General features: G+C 40.1%; 1 protein-coding gene across 8 annotated transcripts in view; it reads left to right on the forward strand.

Moving 5' to 3' along the window:
* The window catches only part of svila (supervillin a), a 340,124-nt gene that overhangs the window by 134,034 nt on the left and 179,256 nt on the right, over positions 1-26,834 (forward strand). For all 8 annotated transcript variants that reach the window (XM_072576064.1, XM_072576065.1, XM_072576066.1 and 5 more), the window contains 2 exons: positions 6,246-6,303; positions 21,331-21,419. In XM_072576064.1, the coding sequence (XP_072432165.1) occupies positions 6,246-6,303; positions 21,331-21,419 (147 nt within the window). The remainder of the gene's footprint in view (positions 1-6,245; positions 6,304-21,330; positions 21,420-26,834) is intronic.

Below are 26,834 nucleotides of genomic sequence, written 5' to 3' on the forward strand. Positions count from 1 at the left end.
CATCGATTTTCCTGCTTCTCGGATGCTGCCTGACCTGCTGTGCTTTTCCAGCACCACTCTAATCTCGACTCTAAGTGGACAAGGTATTTCCTGTGGTTTGGGGGAGTCCAGAACGAGAGAGCATAGGTTTAGGGTGAGAGGGGAAAAATTTAAAAGTGAGACCTAAGGGCAACTTTTTCATGCAGAGGGTGGTGCATGTCTAGAATGAGCTGCCAGAGGAAATGGTGAAGGCTAGTACAATTGCAACATTTAAAAGGCATCTGGATGGGTATATGAATAGGAAAGGTTTAGAGGGACATGGGCCAAATGCTGGCAAATGGAGTAGGTTTATTTTGGATATCTGGTCAACTTGCACGAGTTGGACTGAAGAGTTTGTTTCCGTGCTGTGTATCTCCATGACTCTGTGACTAGATATCTGGTGAGTGACACATTTTTGTAGCAACTGTGCATGGTAAGATGGGATGGCAATCAGACAGGACAGACTTTATGGAGTGTGGTGGCTGATCAATGAGAATTTTGGTAACTGACTGAGAAGATTTGCTCACTTCTGTGGTGAAAGTCCTTCCAAAAAACCAAAACCACTTGAACGTAGACAAAAAAAGAAGCAAGATTCAAAGGTTCAAATGGCATGGAGGAATTGACTCGGTGTTACACTGCTGCAGTAGTGTTCTAAGGTCACTGTGCACTCTATGAATCGAGTAAGGGATGTTTTGGTTATATGAACCAACACTTGCATTTTCACTTGCAATTATCAAACATCATCAAGCCCATATTACCCATGACACTTTCTAAAGTGTTTAGAAACCTATTTATCTAAGAATTATTCACCCAAGTAATCTTTCATACCATATGTAAAAGTATTGATGGAAATGGCTTTCATAGTGTACTTGACTTCAAATACCTGGTAATTCAGATGTAAAACTGTGTGCTCACATTCTTGATCATTCATGAGAATTGCTGGCTAAGCCAATATTTATTACCCAACCTTCGTTGTTCCTGAGAGAGTGCAGTGACCTGCCACTTTGAATATTGTAGCCCATACGGTGCAGCTACACTCACCGTGCTGCTTGCGACAGAATGCAACAAATCTGACCCAGTGACGGTGAAGGAGGGTATTTCTGCCTGATGGTATGTGACTGGAGGGGAACCTGCTGATGATGTGTTCTCATGGGTCTGCTAACCTTGTCCTTTGTCTTGTAGAGGTCACAGATTTGAGTTAGGGCAAAATCATCTTTTTGTATTTTTTTTTAGTAAGGATATGACTCAGTAATTTACAGTTGGCATTTGGTCAGCAGTCTCATATGAAAGCTTGAACTAATAATAAAGGGCTAAGATTCAGGAGTCCTTTTGCACTGCCAACTACTTTTATTGTGGCATTTGATGTCAGAGTCTAAATAAGTTTTTTTCTTTTTAGAGGACTCCTCTTGACGTTTGGGGAAGCAATGACCTTGTACTATTATCATTAGACTGTTAATCCAATGTTATTCCATTGCAGTGGGACCTGTTTAGTTTGGGAAACTTACTTTGCATAGACAAGTTGGACCGAGGGTCTGTTTCCGAGCTGTATGACTCTTTGACTTATGCCTTTTAGAAGTGGACAGGCTTTAGGCTGTCATGGGGTGAGTTACTCACTGTGGGATTCCTAACTTCTGACCTGCTCTTACAGCTGCAGTATTTCTATAGCTTGATCAATGGTAAGTTCCCCAGGATGTTGATCATGCGGGATTCTGCAATGCCAAATCATTGCCTGGAACTTGTGTGGCATAAATGTCACTTACCACTCTGCAGCCCAAGCTTAATATTCTCCAGGTCTTGCTGCATTTGGACAGGATCAGCTTCAGTATCTGGGGAGTTGTGAATGATGTTGAACACTTTAATCATCAGCAAACACCTCTGCCCTTATGAACAAGGAATGATCGTTGATGAAGCAGCTGAAAATCATAACCCTGAGGAACTCCAAGAATCACAGCATCTTCCTTTGTGCTCTGTATGACTCCAACCAGTGAAGAGTTTTCTCCTTGCTCCCACTGACTCTAGTTTTACTGAGGGTCTTTTATACCATCACACACAGTTAAACACAGCCTTTAACATCCAGGGCAGCAGTTTTCACCTTCACCACTGGAGTTCAGTTCCTTTGTTTTGTTTGGACCAAGGTTGTACTGAAGGTAGGAGCTGAGCAGCCCTAGCAAAGGTCCAAATTGATCACCCCTGTAGCCTCCTTGTTTCTCTGTCCACCCCCTGCCATACCCTTTCACAGCTCCTCTTTTTCCCTCCCCTGCCGACCCATCCCTCCACCATCATCTCTTACTGCTCAGTCCCCCAACCTCTTGTCTCTTTCTGCTCCCCAATTAGGAACATCCTCTCTCCTTCACGAACCTTGCAGAAAACTTCTCTTCCTCCCCGTTCCTGTCCTCTGATTAGTTGACCCACCCACTTAGCATCCAAAAGAACATCTATCCTTGCATAAAGGACATTAGGCAAAATGACCAACGCTCCATCTAGTGGCAACTTTCAACAGCCCCATCATGCCAAACCACTTGCCCAGCAACCATTCCACCACACACCCAAAACCTCCCTCCCCAAGACCACATAAACTTTAACTCTAACATCTCTTTCTCCTCTCAATGCCCACAAGCTCCCAATGAAAGGTGCTTTTACCTCACCTCTCCTGAATCCAGCAACGCCGAGCAACATAAAACTGATTCCAATGGCATAGTGCCTGATTATCATAAATCTGTTGACATCCTGTTGGTTGTAAGAAATTGAAGTCAATAAACATACATCCTGTAACCCAGTGTTGTCAGCACTACCTAACGTGTATTAAGTTTTAGTGCAAGCAGTACATTTCAACTTGCTGCTGATTGCATTTCTGTGGCCAATTGTTTCTGCTTTGAGTGCAGTCTGGGTGTAAGTTGCACTCATGGCTCCATTAGTGTCTTTTATTCCTCTGGTTTCCATTCAGACTCATTTTATTAAATGCACAAATGTAAATAGGTGTTTCACGCAAAGCATTGCGAAAGACCACGGGAACATCTTTTTCAATATAACCTGCTCTTCAAGTTCTTTCATTTTTTGCACTAGCCAGAATGTGATGATTAATCCTTGAAACCGACAGAAACTCCTCCCTGCTTCGCTTCTCTTAAACATTTTTATGCTTGACAGTCTTTGAAAGGCTGGAGAAACATTGCACAGTTTACAAACTTAAATCTAATTTTAAGTTAGGTTGTACCACACCAAAGCTGAATACCCCAGTTCCAGTCTAAGATGTTATGCAATAAACAGATGGTCTTTTGTAATTTATATGTTCATATTTTATCACACTTAATGTGTTTAATGTTCTTTCCTCCTGGGTTCTACGCCCCTGGAGTTTTCAGTATCACATATCATTCCTTTTGATGACAGTTTGCTCCTAAGCAAGCCACTAGCAGTGCTGCTTTGCAACATGCCTCTAGGTAATAAAAGGGAGTAAAGTGATTTTCTCCATCGCTGCCGAACAGCATCAACCTCCACCAACTTTTTTTTCCCCCAAGATAATGTCGCAAGGATCCGATAGATACCATCCGTAAAGTATGGAGGAAACCAGCCTACATATATCTGTCAGCAGCTTTAATTATATGATTCTGTGTGTGGATTTTCCATTGTTTCTCCTTGTTCCCTGTCCACCAATCTCTTCCACCCTATTTGCTGCCTTCGCCAAAGCCTTCTTGCTGCCTCCTGCACCACTGTGCTTATTAGCAGCAAATTTCAGACAAAGTTAGTCCATGATTAGAGATACAACTCCTCAGATTTGATCCATTCTACTTAAGAGAATGATGTTCCTCTGGTTGCCCCATGCTTGACCTTTCAGAGGTGTCTTTATGACTTCCGTGGGTGAATTCCCTGCCACCAACTATATTTTGAATCTGAGAATAGAGAAAATATCTCTGTGCGACATGAAACTCCCAGTGCAGACAAAATGTGGTACTCCCAGTGGGAGTACCATCAAGGAAGATATAAAAGTTTTGAACTCGATTTAAATTTTCCAAGTAACACATTCAAATGTGATCCTTGAACTAAAGAAGATGAAAACAAAACCTAAACACAATTTGACAATTTAGGAATAAGAACAACAACATACATTTATATTGTGACTAATATGGAAGAATATGCTAAAGAGCTTCACCTTATTTAATCTACCAAAACCATTGATTAATTTGAGGGTATCTATTTAATATTCAATTTACCCTTACGCTGTTTAAGAAGAACAATTCCAGTTACTCTGGTCTCCAAATAACTGAAGTCCTTTCCACTGTAACTATATCCTTCATAAGACTTTGATAACCTTCCCAAAGTATGATGCCTAAGATTGAACATAATACTCCAGTTGTGGCCTTACCAATGTTTTACAAAGCTTTAGTAACGTCTTAATTTTGGTAATGCATTCTCATTGTATGAAAACTAACTATCCACTATTACTCTGCTATCTCTCCTTTTTTAGTCTGCGCTGGATCCATACTTCCACCTGTTTATAAACTGCTGGAGGTAGCAAGGTGGCTCAGTGATTAGCACTGTTGCCTCACAGTGCCAGTGACCCAGGTTCGATTCCACCCTTGGGTGACTGTGCAAACACCCCGTGCTTGCATGGGTGCCTTCTGGGTACCCTACTTTCCTCCCACAGTCCAAAGATGTGCAGATTAGGTGGATTGGTCATGCTAAATTGCCCATTATGTCCATGGATGCTTAGGCTAGATGGATTAGCCACGGGAAATGCAGGGTTATGGGGTTTGGGTGAGGCGCTCATTTGAAGGGTTGGTCTGGACTTGGCCCAAATGGCCTCATTCCATGGTGTAGAGATTCTATGATTCTATGAATGGTAGCTTTAATTTTGCTATTGGAGTTTAATGCCTTTTCAATGGCCAAATCCACTGTGTGACAGTACGGCTGTCATAAACCTTCTCCATTATTCCACCAAAGAGCAATCAAATTACTAAAACACAGATCACTTCAATCCCCAACCCACTAAACACAGCAACTGATTGCATATTAAAGGAATTTTGTGCTTTCTGTCCACTGCTTTATTTTGTTGTTTATAGCTGTTTGCTGCTTGCCCTGTTCTGTTCAGTTTTACGTCTAGCAATTCCATGGTGCTTTCTATCTTGTCTGATGTTTGTCCTTTTCAGTGACAGACAGTCCAGATTCCCTGGTGTTTCCATTTACCTCCGTCCAATCACATCAGTCATCATCATCATCAGTCATCATCATCATTATCTCTTCAGGGCTAGATATGGGCCTCTGTGTGAAGGATGGTACTGCATGTGTGGTGCAGTTTGACCAAAGCAAAACACAATTAGAATATGACGTTTTGAGTTATGTCTATTGTTCTTGGCAGTATAGTTGTATTTTCTGAAGAAGAGTCAGTGGACCTGAAATGTTAACTCTGTTTTCTCTGCATAGCTGCTGAGTTTTCCCAGCAATTTTTTTTTGATTAATTTCCAGCATCCACAGTTTTGTTTGTTTTGTTGTTGTTGTAATTGAGAATTCTATCTACTTTGTTAATTGCCACTTTCCAGTCAGTACACAGAGTACCAAATGCAAGGCATCTAGATTTCTCTTTGTTACATACAGACATGTGAATTGGGAGCAGAATAAGCCAATTTGCCCATCAAACTTGCTCAGGTTCTCACTAAGATTAGAGCTTGTCTGACTACTCCATGATTCTTTCTGCGTTCCAAACTGTTTCAAAGTCATCCTGGAATTATGTGTGTAACTCTTGTCTTCATTCCCATGTGCACAGTACTTTTACACTTGCATTTACCCTTATAATATTTTATTTGTATAACATTTAAGATCGTGGGTGGAACATCATTTTTGTCAACTTGAATTACATAGAATATTCAACAAAAGTAATATGAAATGGCAACTATGGAATTAATAACAAACTGTGCAGTCACTAATACTCATTATAGGAAACCTAAAGAAAATGAAGGCATTAAGTGTAATGTAAGATTTAATTAATGATGGGATGAAGACCAGTTAGAAATAAGGGGAGGAAAGAGAAGGAAAGAAAGGCAGAGTTAATAGAAAACTAGCTTCCTTTTCATTGGTCACTGCTCTTAATGGGAGGCTTTTAATTGTATTCTAAGTTTGGCCCCATGTTTTTTTTCTCATACAACAAGGAATGTTTGGTGCTATTGGTAGAAAGTCGAGTCAATGAGGGAATGAAGTGAAGACAAGAATTAGATTTAATGCATTTTTCTTTGTTTCAGAATTGGTGGCAGAACATCCTGTTGGAAGAGGAATACTATTTCAAAAGCGGAATCCAAGGTACAAAAAAATTACATTTTTTTTATTAACTGATTAGAACTTTTTCCAATTAACTCATCTTAGTGTTTTTCTTGTTTTTTGTCAGCAATTTTTCTGCTTTCTGAAATGGCTCTTTGTGAAGCTGGAGAGGATATTGTAACTGAGTTTAATCATTCCTAACTCATTTCACATGCAGTTTGAACTGATATTGTAAGGCGAAGAACAGATTTGGAGACCTTGTTCTGGCAAGAATGCTCAAATTTCTCGCCAGTTTTTTTTAGATTTGGGATGACAAACAATTAGTTCTATTTGGCTTTTTAGGGTCTTGAGAGTATAAATTCTGTGTATATTTTCCGTGGTGGACCTACTATCTATGGGCCTTTCTATATTCTAAGCTTTATATCCAGATTGAGAAAGTTAAGTCACAGCAGAGGCAAACCAACTCTACTGGTTGGCTCAGCATTACAGAATCACAGAATTATTACAGTGTAGAAAATTCTTCAGCCTATCACTGTCTGTATTGACTCTCTGAATATTTCACTTCATGCCATTTTCCACCCTCCTCCTTGTAACCCTCCACATTGTTCCTTTTCAAACAAGAATCTGCATTTTTTGTATGCGTTGACTAAATCAGCTTCAGCCACACTCCGGCAGTAAGCTCCAGAATCCACTGCATTAAAATGATTTTTTTTTTGTTATAATTGTTTTTGCAACTTCTGCAGTTAGCTTAAATCTGTTCTCTTGTCTCAGTCTTTTCATGATGCAGTATGTGGATGCACTGACAAGAGAAGGAGTAAAACTTGACCTGCTCTTGGGAAATGGGGCAGGGCAGGTGGCTGAGGTGTCAGTGGAGGAGCACTTTGAGCCCAGTCTTCATAATTCTATTAATTTTAAAATAGTTACAGAAAAGGATAGACCAGATCTAAAAATTAAAGTTCTAAATTGGAGGAAGGCCAATTTTGACAGTATTAGGCAAGAACTTTCAGACGTTGATTGGGGGAGCGGATCTTCACAGGTAAAGGTACGGCTGTAAAGTGGGAAACCTTCAAAATGAAATAATGTGAGTCCAGAGATAGTATGTTCCTGTTAGGGTGAAGGGTAAGGCTGGTAAGTGTAGGGAATGTTGGTCGATGAGAGAAATTGAGGTTTTGGCCTAGATAAAAAAAGGAAGCATATGTCTGGTATAGACAGCAGGGATCGAGTGAATCCCTAGAAGAGTATAAAGGCAGTAGAAGTATACTTAAGGGGGACGTCGGGAGAGCAGATACCTTTTTAGCAAATGGGGTTAAGGAGAATCCAAAGAGATTCTACAAATACATTAAGAACAAAATGGTAACAGGGAAAGAATAGGACCCCTTAAAGATCATCAAGGCAGACTGTGTGGAACCACTGGAGATGGATGAAATACAAAACTAGTATTTTGCATCAATGTTTACTGTGGAGAAGGACATGGAAGCTAGAGAACTTGGAGAACCAAATAGCGATATCTTTAAAAATATCCATATTCAGAGGCAAAGGTGCTGGATGTCTCAAAACACACAAACACACACCTGAGAACTGATCAGGTGAACCCTAGAACTCTGTGGGAAGCTAGAGAAGTAATTGCTGGGCCTCTTGCTGAGATATTTGCGTCTTTGATAGCCACTGGCGAGGTGGTGGAAGACTGGAGGTTGGCTAACGTGGTGGCACTATTTAAGCAAGGTGGTAAGGAAAAGCCAGGGAACTATAGACCGGTGAGCCTGACATCAGTAGTGGGCAAGTTATTGGAGGGAATCCTGAGGGACAGAATTTACGTGCATTTGGAAAGGTAAGGCCTAATTATGGATTGTCAACATGGCTTTGTGTGTGGAAAATCGTGTCTCACCAACATAATTGAGTAACAGAGAGCATTGGTGAAGCAAAGCATCCCCTCCCCCACTCACCTACTGTACTCTATGCTACTTCCCCACCCCCCCAGCTTATCTCTCCATGCTTCAGGCTCTCTGCCTTTATTCCTGACGAAGGGCTTTTGCCCGAAACGTTGATTTCGCTGCTCCTTAGATGCTGCCTGAACTGCTGTGCTCTTCCAGCACCACTAATCCAGAATCTGGTTTCCAGCATCTGCAGTCATTGTTTTTATCTCATTGATTTTAACCCTACTGCGAATCCTCTTGCAAGGATGCCTGCCTTGAAGAAGATTTCCTCCTCTCTCTACATGATCTATATGGACTCCAGTAAGGCATTTGACTAGGTTCCTCATGGTAAACAAGTAGCAAGGTGAGATCACATGGAATACAGGAAGAATTAGCCATTTGGATATAGAACTGAGGGTGATGGTGGAGAGTTGCTTTTCAGACTGGAGATCTGTGACCAACAGTGTGGCACAAGGATTGGAACTGGGTCCACTGTTTTTTGTCATTTATGTAAATGATTCGTTTGTGAACATAAGAGGTGTGGTTAGTAAGTTTGCAGATGACACCAGAATTAATGTAGTGGACAGCCAAGACGTTTACCTTAGAGTACAATGGGACCTTGATCGGATGGGCTGGTAAGCCAAGGAGTGGAAGAAGGAGTTTAATTTAGATAAATATGTGGTGCTGCATTTTGGAAAGACAAATCAGGGCAGAACCTATACACTTAATGGTAAGGTCCTGGGGAGTGTCGCTGAATAAAGAGACCTTGAAATGCAGGTTCATAGTTCCTTGAAAGTGGAGTTACAGGTCGATAGGCTAGTGAAGAAGGCATTTGATATGCTTGGCTTTATTGGTTAGCATATTGAGTATAAGAGTTGGGAGGTCAAGTTGTGGCTGTACGGGACAGTGGTTTGGCTAATTTTGGAGTACACATTCAGTTCTGATCTTCATGCTATAGGAAGGACATTGTGAAACTTGAAAGGGTTCAGAAAAGATTTACAAGGATGTCACCTGATTTGGAGGATTTGAGCTACAAGGAAAGGCTGAATAGTATGGGACTATTTTCCCTGGAGCATCAGAGGCTGAGGGGTGACTTTATAGAAGTTTATAAAATCATGAAGGGCATGGATAGGGTGAATAGCCAAAGTCTTTTCCCCAGGGTAGTGAAGTCCAAAATTAGATAAGGGTGGAAAGATTTAAAAGGGATCTAAGGGGCAGCCTTTTCATGCAGAGGGTGATGCGTATATGGAATGAGCTATCAAAAAAAAAGTGGTGGAAGCTGGTACAATTACAACATTTTAAAAGTCTGAACTGAGGTAACCTTCTTCGCTGTCCATTACACCACCATTTTTTGGTGTCATCTACAACCTTACTAACTATTCCTCCTATATTCACATCCAAGTAATTTATGTAAGTGATGAAAAGCAATTGACCTAGCAGCAGTTGACCTAGCACCAATTTTTGTGGCACACCACTGGTCACAGATCTCCAGTCCAAAAAACAGCCTCCACAACCATCCTCTGTCTGCTACCTTTAAGCCAATTTTGTGTCTAATTAGCTAGCTCCCCTTGGATTCCATATGATCTGTGTAGCTGACTCTAATCCGCCACTGGGCAACTAGTGATGGACAATAAATGCTGGCATAACCAATGACGCACACATCACATGAACAAATAAAGTATTCCTACAGTGTCGAGGGGTCTGTGGAGATGGGACAAGGAGGTTGAAATGGGGATATGACAGAGAATATCCCTCCACTCCCCAAAACTGGCCTGAAATTTAACATTTGGCTTCTCACCTCCATGTGAGACTACGTGGTTTTTGTCTGGAGTGGTTACATGTATCGCAGTTGTGTTGGGCAAGCTGATGGGTCAGAGAGTTACCTTCCCTATCCACCATTATCTCATACAGAATTTGTGGCGACATCTAAGTTTGATTTTTGAACCAGAGGCAAAGGTACAAAATGACAGACTGTCCAGTTATCTGAAGTAAAAAGAGTATTCAGTTCCACACCAGAACCCAGAAGTCCCAAAACTTGTCTTACAAAATGTGTTTTATTCCTTGCTGTACATATTTGAGAGCACAGGTGCATATACCTATTCTTTCATCCTCTCAACATTCCAGAATAAATGCTTGACTAGCATTTAATATCTCTGGCACAGTGACGTTAGATAACAAGTTACTTGGATTTATCCAATTGTGCATCCACTTCCTACTAAGGAATACTAGCCATGATCAACACCTGGAATCAGAATTAATTTTATCCCCCTTTCCTCCTTCGCTCAAGAACAGACCATACATGGCTTGGAGAGGGTGGACGCTAGGAAATTGTTTCCGTTAGGCGAGGAGACTAGGACCCGTGGACACAGCCTTAGAATTAGAGGGGGTAAATTCAGAACAGAAATGCGGAGACATTTCTCCAGCCAGAGTGTGGTGGTGGTCCTGTGGAATTCATTGCCGCAGAGTGCAGTGGAGGCTGGGACCCTAAATGTCTTCAAGGCAGAAATTGATAAATTCTTGATGTCACAAGGAATTAAGGTGGGCGGCACGGTGGCACAGTGGTTAGCACTGCTGCCTCACAGCGCCAGAGATCCAGGTTCAATTCCCGCCTCAGGCAACTAACTGTGTCGAGTTTGCACGTTCTCCCCATGTCTGCGTGGGTTTCCTCCGGGTGCTCCGGTTTCCTCCCACTGTCCAAAGATGTGCAGGTCAGGTGAATTGGCCATGCTAAATTGCCCGTAGTGTTAGGTAAGGAGTAAAGGTAGGGGTATGGGTGGGTTGCGCTTCGGCGGGGCGGTGTGGACTTGTTGGGCCGAAGGGCCTGTTTCCACACTGTAAGTAATCTAATCTAATCTAATCTAATCTAAGGGCTACGGGGAGAATGCGGGTAAGTGGAGTTGAAATGCCCATCAGCCATGATTGAATGGCGGAGTGGACTCGATGGGCTGAATGGCCTTACTTCCGCTCCTATGTCTTATGGTCTTATATCACTTGCTGTCTTTCACAAATTACAAAGTGAAACCTGGAGCTTTTTTAATTGTAAAGTACAGGGCACGACATGCTCCTACGGGACAATGGGAGAGTTTGAGGAGATGGTGGTGTGCATCATGGATAGTTTTAAATCCTACCATGATATCTGGGGAGAATTAAATAAAATTAGTTTCTAAATAGTATGGCATTGAAAGCTAGTCTCAGTAATAGTGACCACGACAATGATTTTTTTTTGTAGAAACCCAAGTGGTTCACTAATGCCCTTTTAGGGAATGAAATCTAGAGCAATTAAGCAAGGGCAACAAATGCTGGCTTTGCCAGCAACACCTATATCCTGTGAAAAAAATAAAGAAAATATTGTTGCTCTGCATGTTTTATTTTCAGTAAATGATAACAAATCTTGAAAGAGATCTTAAAGTGCTCAGTTGCAGTGAAATTGGCAAAAGAGCACAGATTTCGCCACTAATCAGAACAACCAAATATATTTTTATTTACCTTTTCCAATAAATCTTTTTCTCATATTTCAATGGTGTCCTGTTGTTGTCCATATCTATTGTATTGGTGGATAGCCTGTTCTGCCAGTAACTGCTTCAGAACGAAGAGTAGTAGCTCGTTATTGTCTCGTTTGAATGCCAAGTACGTTAATCATCTGTAATCAGCTGGGCTTTCAATTTTGTTTTCTGCCTGAATGTACCACACTTTGTTCGTTTATCTTAATTCACCTCTCCTCCTTCATCCAGGGAGCTCTGGATTTTTTTACCCTACCTTTCCCTTGTGAGGAAGTAAGCTTTGACTGTGTCTCTTGTTTGAATGTAACCCATTGTTTACATACCACTTTACCTGCAAACCTTTGACTTCAATTTATTTGACCTAGATATATTTTTATCTCATCAGGCTTTTTCCCCAGTTTATTACTCTTATTCTGGATTTTTTTTAATATTCACTCTAAAACACCCTAAATGTTCTCTTTCTGCCACCAGATTTACATAGCTGACGACACTTACAAAACCAGTTCAAGCAATGCCTCATTCCTCATTGGACTGGGAACATACTGCTACAGAAAATTATCCTGAGCTCACTCTTGGAAATCTTGCCCTCCTCTGCCCTTTACATTACTATTTTACCAGTCTCTACCTGACTAATAAGGTTCCCTCATAGCTATTCTATAATGTTTATGTTTCTCTAATTTTCTGCAAATTTGTTTCTCTGCATCATTCCCATTATCTTGTTAACTATAACTTTCACAGAGCAATGCAATTAAATCTTTTTTTGTTCCTTAGATCTAGTCAAATTGATTCTGTCCTTGATCCCTCTGAGACATCCTCTTTCTTCAGCAGTACAGTGCTCTCTTTAATCAGTTCTGCCAACTTCCTTTCCTACCTTTCTTGAACATCTCGTATTCAGGAATATTTAACCCTCAGTGCATGCCCTTTGAGCTAAAACTTTTTCATAGCTACAACTTCACCAATTTTATTTACCACACTCTGGATTCACATATGTGCACACTAACCCTGGATTAGATTTTTTTACATTCTCCAATTCATTGACCCTTTAGAATTTGCATGCATTGGTTTAAGCTGTTGCTTTGCATGAACTAGAGGTACAGCTCTTGCTGATATGGAGTCTCCAGGAAGCTGTGGTTAGCTCAGTTGGTTGGATGGTTTGCTTCCAGTGTGAAGTGATACAAACACTATGGATTCAATTCCTGAAATGGCTGAGATTATCATGAAGGACTTTTTTTCTCAGTTTCTCACCTTGCCTGAGAAATGATGATCCTCAGATTAAACCATTAGTGTCTCTGACTAATGAGAGAGCAGCCATATGGTCTGAGGGTAAAGATCTTTTATTCTCTAAACTTAGGTTAAGCCATACTAAAGTGTTTGGACATACACACCTTAAAATTGTTTGGGCCTGTCAGTCACTGAAAAGATCGTTTATCTGTTAAGGTTTTTTTTAAATAAAAGTAACTATAAGAAAGGGGATAGAGTTGCAGTAATCAATTTTATATTTGCTGTTGTACTGAATAGTCTATAGAAGAAAAAGATGATAATGCTTCAAACTATAATACTATTAGATCTATTGTATGTTATGGAAATGGTCCATCTTATTATGTTCTAAAATTATAGATCCTTCCTCCAGTAAGGAGGGGAAAGATGGGACGTTGAAAATGGTAAAAATGTGATCTGATTTAAACCCATTATGAACATGCCTTGACCTTGTCTGATTTCCTCACTCTAAATTACTGATTATAAATTGTCAATGAGGTTATGTTCGTAAGATGTCACCTTTTTTAATAAAACCTTAAGTTATCTCGCGAATGTGACTTAAAAGAATTCTTGGATTTACATATTAATGAACTGAAACCTGCAACCCATCCTAAAAGATGAAAGACTTAACAGCAATCTAGGTTTGTTCAATATATCATTTCAGTTGCATGACACTGTAATCTTTTGCTGTAAATTCTATGTCTTATGATCCTATTCCCTAGCTTCCTGATGAAGGAGTGGTGCTTTGAAAACTAGTGCTTTCAAATAACCCTGTTGGTTTGTGTGATTTTTAACTTTGTCCACCCCAGTCCAACACCAGCTCCTCCCCATCCTAAGATAATGACATTCACTTAAAGTTTACCAGAGCTTAGGAAAGCTCACAGCTAAGGGGAGACAGTTGCTTGATTCAGCGAGTAATTTGTTCTCCCACACGGTTTCTCAGCCAAGGCCACAGGAAGGCTTTCTTCCTCCGAAATACCAGATCTTCAAGCAGATCTGCTACAGTTGCCTCTCTCTCAGATCAAAGCAATCTTTGCTTTCACACATCATCTTGATTACTTAGTAGTGTCCAACTGCTGACCTGCAATATCTGCTTTCTGCTCTGCAGTTGGCCATCTGCCAATTTGAAAAAGGACTAAAACATTTCTTTTTTGCTCCTGGGTGTATATTCCAGAATTTTTAATCTTGCAAATTGGATTTGGGAGAGCATTATTAATCATTCCCTCTTAGTGGTACAGATGTTTTGCTTCAGTCGACCTAGACTGCAGATTGGTTGATATTGAGAGCAATCATAAAATCCAGGGATTGAGAATGTGAATGAGTATCATTGGACAATTTGAAAATACAGTTTCTCAATTTGCATACCAGTGAGTGGGCAGTTAGCATTGGCTAGATCCTGGTCCTTCAATGTTCATCTTTTTATCCACAACCTGGTTGACACTATGATACCTTGATTTGATTTGTTTTGACTTATTGTGGTCCCATGTATCTAAGTATAATGAAAAGCTTTGTTTTGCAAACAGTACAGGAAGATCATAGCAAACAAGGACATACAGGTGGTTAGATAGGAGAGGAATACAATGTTACAATTGCACAGGTAATGCCCAAAGTAAGATCACCCTTAGCTAGATCAACATTATTTGAGGTTAGAGAGGTCTATTCGGAAGTCTGATAACAGTAGGGAAAAAAGCTCTTCTTGAGCCTGATGGTGCACATTTTTAAACTTCTGTACCTTCTACCTGACTGGAAGAAAGCATTACCAGGGTGGGAGGGGGTTTTGATGATGATGGCAGCCTTTCTGCAGCAATGAGCTGTATAAATGGAGTCCATGGATGGAGAAGATTGGCTTCTGTGATGGTCTGGGCTGTGCACACAACTTTCTGTAGTTTCTTAGGGTCCTGGGCAGAGCTGTTGCTGTACCAGGCTGTTATGCACCTGGATGGAATGCTTTCAATGGTGCATCTGTAAATGGTGAGAGTATCCTGGACATGCTGAATTTCCTATACCACCTGAGGAAGAAGAGGCGTTGTACCTTCTTGACCATTGCATCTACGTGGGAGTTCCAGGACAAGTTATCAGTTATTGTCACTCCTGGTAACGTGACACTTTTGAACCCCCCTCCACCTCCACTCCATTGATGTAGATAGGGGTGTGTCCATCTCATTTCTTCCTGAAGTCAACGCTCAGTTCTTTTGTTTTGCTGACGTTGAAAGAGAGGTTGTTCTCATTGCACCACAACACCATTCCTTCTATCTCCTTTCTGTATTCTGACGCATCATTGTTTAATATCCGTCCTAACCACAGTGGTGTCGTCAGCAAACTTTGTAGATGGCATTCATTTGGAATCTGGCTACACAGTTGTGGGGGAGTACAGGGATTATAATAGGGGGCTGAGAACGCATCCTTGCAGGGTACTGATGTTGAGCAGCTGGCTATCTTCAGTGATTGTAGTTTGTGGGTCAGGAAGCTGAGGAACCAGTTGCAGAGGACAGAGCTGAGACCAAGGTCTCAGGGTTTTGATATTAGTCTGTTTGGGATTATAGTGTTGAAGGCAGAGCTGTAGTCGATAAATAGGAGCCTGACATAGGTGTTCTTGTTATCCAGGTGTTCCAGGGATGAGTGTAGGGCAAGGAAAAATGACATCTGCTAGGTTATGTCAGTAGGCAAAATGCAGGGGATCAAGGCAGGCTGGGAGGCTAGAGTTGATGTGGGCCATGACCAGCCTTTTGAAGCACCTCATGCTTATGGAGGTCAGAGCCATTAGTTGGTCATTCAGGCACATTGCATATGGTCTTCTTGAAGCAAGTGGAGACTTCAGCTTATAGCAAGGAGAGGCTGAAGATATCAGTGAATACTTCCACCAGTTTGTCGACACAGAATCTAAGTGCATGATTGGGGACTCTGCTGGGCCTGTCACTTTCCCTGGATTTGCTCTCAGGAAGACCAATCTGATGTTTACAGTGGTGACTGAAGGAACAGCTACATCTGGGCAGATAGCACTCGAACTAAGCATAGAAAGCATTCATTGCATCAGGGAGGCATGTGTTCTTGTTTGCTTTATTTTGTCTCCTGATATGTTGCCTGACTTGGAGGGCATGTTCTTCTTACTCGTCGGTTGCACACATTTTTCACCTTTCAGTGGCTGGGGAATCTATGGATATTTTGCCAACCATTTCATGATCAAAGTGATCAGGATGTATGGCTCCTGACCAAGGGCAGAAATTTCTAAACTTAATCGTATAAAATGTAGAAGTTTGTGCTCCGCCTCCAGACACATAGCTAGGCTCAAATGCAAGAGGATGATACAATTGAGGGTCAGTCAGTTATACATTTTAACACTTATTGTTGTTGTGCTTAAGATTGTTTAGCAAGTGTGAGGGCAGTTTTTGTGGAAGTAGATAGTTTGTGTAGAGGGAATGGGGGAAGAGCAGAAATTTGGCAACGTTAGTACATTTCTTTTGGTTCTCAGGAAGTGAGTCAGTTCCTAAAGACAGAAAAGCCAATTTGCTTTGATGGAAGTTGGTGGTATTGGTTGGCAGCATGAGCCTGAAAATGATGCAATTTTCATAGCAATTTAGGGCAATTATTGGTATTTCTGGTTTCATTTTTAGGTTTGAAACTAACAGCACACATTTCTTGCTATTGAACAGTTTGAGTCATTCTAAAGTGCTCTTCAGTAATTGTCACCTGTCCTCAACTATAGTCTATTCACAGGCATTTATTTATTTGGACAACTAGGTAACCTGAACCTCCATCCAGGATTGGTACAATATTTTAACCTATGATATACATTGGTTGTCTTTATATTACCTCATAATTTTGGAGACAAAATTTTATCTTTCACATACAAGATGTTTCTGCCTTGGGATAGATGTGTCAATATTTGGAGTTAGGCGGAGTTATAAATGATATTCTTCACAGTATACTTACATGTGTTGGGGATTATAACAGTAATGTTTACTATGCCCTATATTCTCCAGTGGAATTTGCTCACGCTATGTCCTCCCTGCATAAAATCTTCAAGATCTGCTTTGTGTGGACAATCAGGTAATTTTCTTCCAGGAATTCCCCATCGACCAATTGCGGTGTCATTTTTACAGTGAAGAATTTGTATCCCAATTGGATTTAAGCAGGCTGTATGCTCCATGTGGGCTGTTCAGATAATTTATATTTTAGCCCATATGCTAGCTGTACAAGTAAAGTTGAACTGCAATAGGTAATACTTCTGTTAATTACATCAATGATCAGAGAAAGGAAATTTTATTTCTGTAGCAGAATTCTGTATGGCAGAAAAGCTTTTGCTTTGAACCATACATTTCTTTAGCTTTGCTGGAAGTGGACAACTTGTTCGCCTTGCTGTCCATTGCGTAACTAAAATTAAACTGAATACCTTTGCATCATCAAATAATCTTGAGCTCTGCTAGAGTTACTATGATAGAAAGATCATTTATGCAGAAGTAGGATGACTTCTCCATGACTGGAACATTAAGGTTGACCAATGCATTGCCATCTCTTGCTCTGATTCTTTCAAAGCACAATTGATTCACTCCATGCAAACTAAACCTGTTATTAAAGGTTGACGATAAGCCACATATGTACTCGTTATGCCTGTCGATGGAATCATCTACCAGTGCAGCTCAGGATCTGCTTCAAGTATAACTGCAGATTCTCTTCACTGAAGAATATTAGTGAACTAGCCTTTTTAATCAAGCAGTAGCCTTCCACATTTAATTTTTATTGTGGTGTCAACTCACAAATTGACAGCTTCGTTGAACTTCATTTTGCAATTTTGAGCATTTAATCTCTGAATTGCTGATTTAATATAACTGCAATACTGCGATACCCACATTTTCATACTGACAGCATGTGGCACTGAATGTAATCACGAGTCTGCCTCAAATTCATAAAATGTATTTGTCTCCAAACTTTCTTTACTACTGACCTGAAGATAAAACATGGCTTCAGGTTTGTTTTTGCTTGTTGGTTTTGAACCTGATCCATGATGTCACCAGTGTGATACTGGAGGGGCACAAACCATTTTGCACACTGAATTGCTACTGCCAAAGTATATCCCTTTTGACTATACAATGTTCTATTATTTCTGCTCTTCATTTCTGCCTTTGTGCCATAACATGCACTAATGTGCCATCCTTTGCTTGTGGCTGCATTACTCTGAGTTGCCGTTGTCATAGGTATAATTTTTATTTCAAAAATATACTTTATCCATAAAGTGTTGTGCAAGTTACAGTTATAACAATTACATTACAAAGCATTTCAACCTGAACACTGAAACATTTCAAAACACATTCGTTGCAATATCTCATGTTCCATTCTTAGGTGCTTCCCTATGATTGTAATAGTGTTCATAATAATATATATGCTATGCCAGGCATAGGGTAAAGCATTTCAAGTCAAACATTAGAGTGCACTTGATGCAAACTCTACTGTTTGCACCATGTTACTCTCTGAGCAGCTTCAACTAAATTCAGTGCTCTTAATATTCAATATGTGCATTCCTTGCACATAGTTTTCTGACCCATGATATACTATTGCTGAAAGGCCTCAGACCACAACCTTTGATCACCGCCTCAGTGGTGGCAGCTCAGAGCTTTAGTGTGTATACTGAATGCTTACTTAACCAAACCAACAATCTGCAGATTCCCACACTGCTTCCAGTAACCTCTTCCTACACCACTGAGTGTCACCGGGAAGGTGATGGCCAAGTGGTATTATCACTAGATTATTAATCCAGAACCTCAGCTAATGTTCCAGGGACCTGGATTCGAATCCTGTCATGGCAGATGGTGGAATTTGAATTCACTAATATTTTGGAATTAAGAATCTACTGATGATCAGGAAACTATTGTCAATTGTCAGAAAAACCCAGTTGGTTCATTAATGGAAGGAATTCTGTCATCCTCACCTGGTTTGGCCTACATGTGACTCCAGATCCACAGCAATGCCCTCTCAGCTCAGTTCAAAGGCAACTAGGGACAGGAAATAAATATATTTATTTATTCCCATGAGTGAATTTTTTAAAAAACTGTCCCCTCTAACTAACTTACCTTCTGAAATTAAAATTCAAGAATATGTCAGTCATATGTTGGAGTATTAACTGCTTCTCAAATTCATAAATCTTGACATCAGATGCCAGAGTTGCAAATACTCTCTGTGCAGTGATGATCTTGGATACACAAAGGGTAAATGACCTTCCCTTTTTAACATCATTGATTTTAAGCTGTTTCTCCATAGTAAACTGAATTACTCTAAACAGAACAGTCATTTAACTTCTCAATCATGATTTTCAGCCAAATGCACCCAAGACTGGAAGTTTCTCATGTCACAGTGAATGCAGGAGCAGACTTACTTGACTGTGTGGACTCTGGCAAATGATACCAACATTGTTAAGCTTTGAGATCACTTATAGCATGTATTTCAGTTTTGCTCATTTAGCAAAGGCAATGGAATGGATTTAAAGATAGCTTAAAGTATTAGCTCATCAAGTTACAAAAAGACATGGGAGTTTGTGATGTGTGGGTAAGGAGAAGAGGTTGAAGGAAGAACCCACTGTGAAAAGAAAGGAATATCTTGTGTTGCATTCATGTGGCACTTTCTGTTTCACTCAGATGTGTTAAATGTTTTGCAGAAGTTGAAGTACTTTGAAATAAAGGGAAATCATAGGACTGCTGTACAGTGTAATAAGCTTTAGGTTGTAAATTCCTAAGCTACTCTATTAGTTAGCTTATTAAGAGTAACTTGTTGAGTAATTATTCAGCACAATGAATGCTAATTCAATTGTAGATTTGGAAGGAATGTGTGTGCCTACTGGGTTTCTCCAGCGCTTTGACTCTGTAACACTAAAGTAAAAACATAAAACTGTACAGTAGGGAAACAGACCCTTAAGTCCAACTTCTCCACGCTCACCAGATATCTAAAATTAATCTAGCATTTGTCAGCATTTGGCCCATATCCCTCTAAATTCTTCCTATTCATCTACCCATCCACATTCCTTTGAGATTTTGTAATTGTACCAGCCTCCATCACTTACTCTAGCAGCTCATTCCATATGCACATCACTGTCTGTGTGGAAAATGTTGCCCCTTAGATCCCCCAAGTCCCTTTGTGCTTCTGAAGTCTTTCCCCATTTAGAAAATAGTCCATGCCTCTTTGTCCTACTAAAGTTTCAGTTAAAACTTCCCACATTGTATTCTGTCTGCCATTTCTCTGCCCACTTTCCTAGCATATCAAGTTCTTCTGCTTTCCGGCTTCTTCAATACGACCTGTCCCTCCACCTATCTGTGTCAGCTGCAAATTTAGCAACAATGCCCTCCATTCCTTCATCCAGATTGTTAATGTCTAATGTGAATGATTGTGGAACTCTACTAGTCAGCAGCTACCATTCTGAAAAAGACACTCCCTCACCCCCAGTCAATGCCTTTTGCCAGTCTGCCAATCCTCTATCGATGCAAGTGCTTTGCCCCTTAGCCATCTGCTGTTGTTTTAGTAGCCTCTTATGTGGCACCTACAAGGCTTTCTGGAAATCGAAATCGGCCATGCCCACTGGCTCTTTTTGTCTAACTTGCTTGTTGCCTCCTCAAAGAATTCATGAAATAAAATTATCTCTATGATTTTGAGTACCGCAATCGTATGAAGGTAATTTCTAAGGTATATTCATATTCTCAGGTATGTTTGCTCCAACATATTCTTTTGTTCACAAAATTGTAGTCATTTCTGGATAACGAAGTCTGCATATCATTCTGTATTGCTTGTTACTGAGGGTTGGAACTTTACCTAAACACAAAATAAGATGCTTCTATCACCAAAAATATTAGTAAAATTTAACTTGTGCATTCAATATATTTGCTTGAAACAAAGATGTATATTCACACCAATTAATGCTTTTTACTAAGCATTATTATTATGTAATAGTTGAAAATATTGACTTCTCACTGTTAACTAAGCTGTGGGTATAGGGTACACAAATATCATGCTCAAATGTATTCTACTTGTGTGTAAGACTTGACAGCAGTTATCAGGTTATTTAATGGTGAAAGCTACTGCACCCAGTATTGCTTCTGCACTCTGCAATGGCAACACTTCAATTTCAGGAAGAGTTACCAGCTGGTAATAATTGGGACCCTTTGCTAGATATTTCCTCCTCTATTCAGACCAATTATAACATCTCTATTTGTTGAAATCCGTACAATATTTCAATACAAGACAGAATTTGAGCTGGAAATTTTAACCATCTGTATGTCTCACTTACCTATTGAACAAACTGATTTGCTTTTGAGTGTTACATGCACACAAAGAAACAAACCAATTTGATGCTCTCAGCATCAAATTCAAAATGGTAAGTTACTTCAGGTACCAAAATAAGACACTTCTTATCCTTTTAGTTTTCAGAAGGAGTTTTCGTTCGAAGACAAAGAAATTGCCAAGAAAGCAAAGGATATTGACACTAATTTACTTGCTGTACTTCCTAAAGGTTAGTAAAATTGCTGCATTGAAGGAATCAAATTTGTTTAACATGTTTGCTTTGTTATTAAGATAACAACAGCCCTTGGAAGAGGGGCAGTTAGTTATGAGGTTGATAAAATCCACTGAGGTGAGTTTGATTAAAGTTATTTTTGAGGGCTGCCAGATTATGAATAGTCATTGTATAAAAATGTACATAAATTAGGTATGGGTATTTTTTAATTCTTAACTTCCCAATCAGCTATAGATGATAGTAATGCAGAATCCTGCATCATTTCAAAAATCCATTCATATCTGAAATATACATTTGGGATATTAGTACTGTTGATGACAGAATGGCCTTTTTTGGATAGGTTGAGGAAATCACACATTGTCCCTTTCTCATGTGCAAATTCAATGTGTGGGAGCAATGCTACACTTGGTTTTCCTAATACTGTTATGTAAAATCTCAGGAACTGTACTGCTGCATTAATAAATTTCTACTCACATATCCAAAAGGTTATGATACTTTGCTGCTGCCAGCAACTGTTTGGGACAAAGTCCACAGCCTCTTTCCAGAAGTAGTTGCATTAATCAGAGTCCCAATTGTTGGTATTTCCTTTTAACAAATTTCACAGCAGCTTAAAGTCCTGATAGAAACACCTTTACAAAACATACAAGGCTATAATTGCTAAGAAGGATATGCTATATCAATAATTAAACATAATTTCCCGATATATGGTAGAATTTTGTGCTGTTTAGAAGCAATCATGTGATGGGACCATTTCCAGGTCTTGACCCATGTGTTAACAGTTGATGTGCCTGCTTCAGAGGTCTTTCCAAAGGTGACCAATTAAGAGGCCGTCTTCAGCTTTGCCATCCTGTTGCTAAGGCCCAATTTGAGCAACGCAAACTTTGGAAAATCAGCAGGTCCACCATTGGGGAGGCACTACAGTATAAGATACTGGAGAGACATCATCCGGAGCACTGCATACAGCATCGGTCACCTTATTTAAGGAAGTATACAAATGCAGTTAAGAGAAAGTCTACTAGCCATATATCGTGAATAGGTTTCTGAAGCAAGGTCAGACACAGCCCAGGCTTAGATCTGCAGGAGTTTCGATGCATAAAAGATGAAACAGATAAGACCCTAAGAAATCTTTACAGAATGGATGTGGAAATGAGGTTTCCTCTTGTAGGAATATTTAGGACTAGGGAGTGACTAATTCAAAATAATGGATAACATGTTGAAAATAAAGATGGATGAAATTTTTTCAGAGTGTAGTGTCTCTTTGGAACTCTCCCTCCAAAAGGCAAGGGAAGCAAGTCTTTGATTATTTTAAGGCAGAGTTGGGTAGATTCTTGGTAATCAAGGTGTTTGTTGCTGGTTGGGGGTGGGGGTGGGGGGGGGGGGGGGTGCGGTGCAGGATGCGGAATGTGGGCTGGAGGTGTCTAAGGTTACCTGGGCTAGATGGGAATATGGAGTTAAGGTTATCATCAGACCATCTTGATACATACTGGCATAGGCAGAGGAACCAAATGCTCCTAACTCATATGTTTGTATGTATGCTGTCACCATAGCTACCAAGTTAGCTCTATAAAGAAGTATTCGCTCCCAAGAAAGATCAGTGGCTACAGCTCTGGCTGGTGATTACTACGACTCTGGTAGGAACACTGCGAAGCCATATGGAGACTAGTCAGGGAAGGCTTCAAGACTAAGAGGAGCTCAGAGTTATGTTTCTGCTCAATGTGTTCCTGTCTGCAGATGATCTTGCCAGGCATGGCCCTCAGTGTAGGGGCTTGTCTTCTGGGAAGATTGTGAAGGATTGCCAAATCAGCCCATAATTGGACTCTTAATTGCGCAGAATGACTATGCTAGAAGATAGCATCCGTCATTGGTGACCCATGTCCAGGAAGATTACCCCCAAATGGAAACACATTGGGTCACTAAGTAGAAGCATATTTTGTGGAGTTCCTTTTGGTCCTATCTTGAAGCCTTCACTGACTAGTCCAAGAAGATTGTTGCAATAGAGAGCAAATAAAGTTAATGGAAACAAATTATCTTAAATGTGCTAAGACACAAGCTGGAATTCTACACACAACAGAATGTGTGTGAGGGAAACTGTACTATTACAGCCCTTTGGCAATGACCCTTATCACTAAAGTGCAAGCTCTTATTTTGGATCAACTGCATTTGATGTTACATTTTGACAAAGCCGTCCTCACAGCATTTTAAAACTCGATCGCATTTTCACCCCTTTTCAAATGGGTTAAGAAACTTCTTCTGCCACAAAGGAATGTTGTTTTCACTATTCAGATGCTCTACTCTCACTGCACAATTCTAGAAGTTTCAAACTATGCAAAGACCCAGCCAAATTATATATGGCTGCCATTTTTCCATTGGATATAGGATAAGGCTAATTTTACTCATTTCACAACTTCTTTGAAATCAATGTTTCCAGTTGTTCAGCATCAGAAAGTCTGCCACATGAATTATATCTGGAAATATTCATTAAGTAACACCACTTGTTTTGAATCAGAGGCATTATCTTTGGTAAGTTGATATGATAGATGAATAATGGATGTGGCATATGCTCTCAAATTTTACATTACATAGTTTGGCACAGCAGTGAAATAACTCCACAGAGGCCAGTATCCCATTACCAAGTCACTCTTTATCTACACATAAACAGTCCTTCTCCATAGTACTGCCTCATCCAAAGTCAGGTAGCAGAGTGTCTCTATCTCTGTCACTCACCCTTTTTAAGTGTCATCCAGGGCTACCTGCTTGAACCAGATTAACCTGGTCCAATCAGGGAACCCGTAATCTAAGTGGTCCAGCTGGCTGACTTCATTGCAATCACTACACACAGTCACAGAGTCATACAGCATGGAAGCAGACCCTTCGGTCCAACCAGTTACTACTGAATATAATCCCAAACCAAGTCTTTGGAGAATGCACAATAATGAAGCAATGGTTTAACTTCCTACAAGGATCTTAGTCATTCAAATTCTATGCCATATGCACAGATCATGATTTCCACCCACTCTTTCCAGCAGGCTCTATAGGGTTGTAGGTGAGGGTTGAGCCTATGCATTAAATGATTAGATTTATGGTCCTGCCTGCATGATCTGCTCCTAACTATCTTTGAAGAAACTCAAACCATCATTATATGAATGAAATCCCACTCCCTTCTCTTTCTCCTCCTCCTCCACCTCCTCCATCCTCATCTTTCTTCTCTTCCTCCTCCTTGTTGACCTCCTCCTCCCTCCCCACCCCAAACCCTCTTAGTTTTCTCCACAGGAAAATGACACCCCTCTCTAATCCATAAGGGATTCAAATTTAGTGAAAAATGATGAGCTATCATCAATAATTGAGGCCTACCAACAATTTTGATGATGCTGCTTTTGTGACATTCAGTGTCAGATGATAATTACCACAGTCATGAGAGTGCACTTTCCTCTTCAGTGTTTTAATGCATTTGGAAGTTACATAGCGCAGCCTTTCCATGCAAATACTTTTAAAGGATTTATTTGAAGTATGCAAGAAATCATTTATGTTGGAAGCTTCAATGACTGACTGTATCTCACCAAATAAAAGTCAATTAAGGTTTAAGTATGACAGCAGGGGATTTTGATTGGTGGAGGGAAGTGCAGTCATACTTGCTGATGAAGAGGATATAGAGATGGAAACTCAGTTCAAGAAAATCGACCCTGATTCAGTGCTACATGAAAAGTAGCAGAGAGTAGAGTCAGAGATATTTTTTCAGGAGTGAAGAGAGGTGATGTTGAAATATAGCTGGGTGTCATCAGTGTGCATGTGGAAAATTATGTTGTGTTTTTTGAATGATGCCATTCAGGGGCTGAAAGCAGATGCAAAATATTCCATGCAAAACTAATTTTGCTGCCTTTTCTCCATATCTTTATTATTCTAAATCTTTTGTTTTAATCATACTGGTTGATACCTTGGGAACAATTTGAAGTTAAGTATTCCTCACTCTGATAGGCTCAATGGAACAATGATTCTTCAAACCTTTCCAGAACTGAGGAAGGGTCATTGGCCCTGAAACACTAACTCTGATTTCTCTCCGTAGATGCTGCCGGACCTGCTGAGCTCTTCCAGCAATTTGTGTTTTTGTTTGTAAAATGGAATATTGGTGTTGATTACAAGGGCAATAGTTTATAAACATAAGGAAGCTTTGCTATAGCTTGGTTTAACTACTTCAGCTGCTTGACCTGCTGCGCTTTTCCAGCAACACATTTTCAGCTCTGATCTCCAGTATCTGCAGTCCTCACTTTCTCCTTAACTACTTCAGCAGATTTGGCTGGTTACCTAAAGGATATAATTGCATTAGGAGCAGTCAGAGAAGGTTCACTTAGATTTTTTTGGATGAAAGGGTTATCATGTGAGGAAAGATTGAGCAGGTTGGGCCTTTATCAGTTGGACCTCAGAAGAATAAAAAAGGAAATATGAGACTGAAATGAGATCTTAAGGTGATTTGGAAGGTTACATGTTGAGAAGATATCACCTCTTGTGGTCAGTCTAGAACTAAGGGACACTGTTTAAACATTAGGGGTCTCCTACGTAAGACCATGATGAGAGAGAAAACATTCTGAACTTTGTTAGTTTGTAGAATTTTCTGCCCAGAGGGCAGTGGAACCTGGAACACTTAATATATTTAAAGCATGGTTCAATAGTTTTTCCAGTCAGTGAGGGAGCTGAGGATTATGGGTCAGCTGCAAAAATGAAATTACGGTCACAATCACATAAGCCATGGTGTTATTAAATGATGGAGCAGGTTCAACAGGCCACATGACCCAACGCCTGCTCTTAATTCTTTTTTTTATATAAATATTTTTGAGAATTTTTTTTTACAAAATTATAAAATTACAAAAATATAACAATCTAAAATTATTACACCAATTACTAACTACTACTCTACTCTACAAAATAAATCAAAACTACATTCACTATGTTCAATAAATAAATAAATAACACCACGCAGCGCAACCTCACTGAAGCTCCTCACCTTCGGGAGCATTAATTATTACACCTGTATTTATTCAGGGTTCTTCCTCTCAGGGGACAAGGCTCACTAAACCTAATCATCATGGCTAAACAAAGGCTCTAATTAAAATGGCAGACAAATCTGCTTTCAGGTAATTTGAAAATGGCCACTACATATTATAAAACGTTCATCATGTTTGCGAGAAATCCAAAGGGATGTGTTCCATGATTAACTTATGCCACCCCCACAGGCCCGGAGGGTTCTCTCACACCCAGCTCATCAGCGTGTTCTTCCTTACGCAGTAAGTGAGAACATTAAATAGCTTTTTCCCATGTGCATCTAAGGAAGATAAATTTGGCAAGCCCAAGGGAAGAGAGATTGGGTCTACCTTAATTTCAGTCCCCAGGATCCTCTCTATTACTCCTGCCACAACACCC

The sequence above is a fragment of the Chiloscyllium punctatum genome, chromosome 8, assembly GCF_047496795.1.
Source record: "Chiloscyllium punctatum isolate Juve2018m chromosome 8, sChiPun1.3, whole genome shotgun sequence".
Lineage (NCBI taxonomy): Eukaryota > Metazoa > Chordata > Chondrichthyes > Orectolobiformes > Hemiscylliidae > Chiloscyllium > Chiloscyllium punctatum.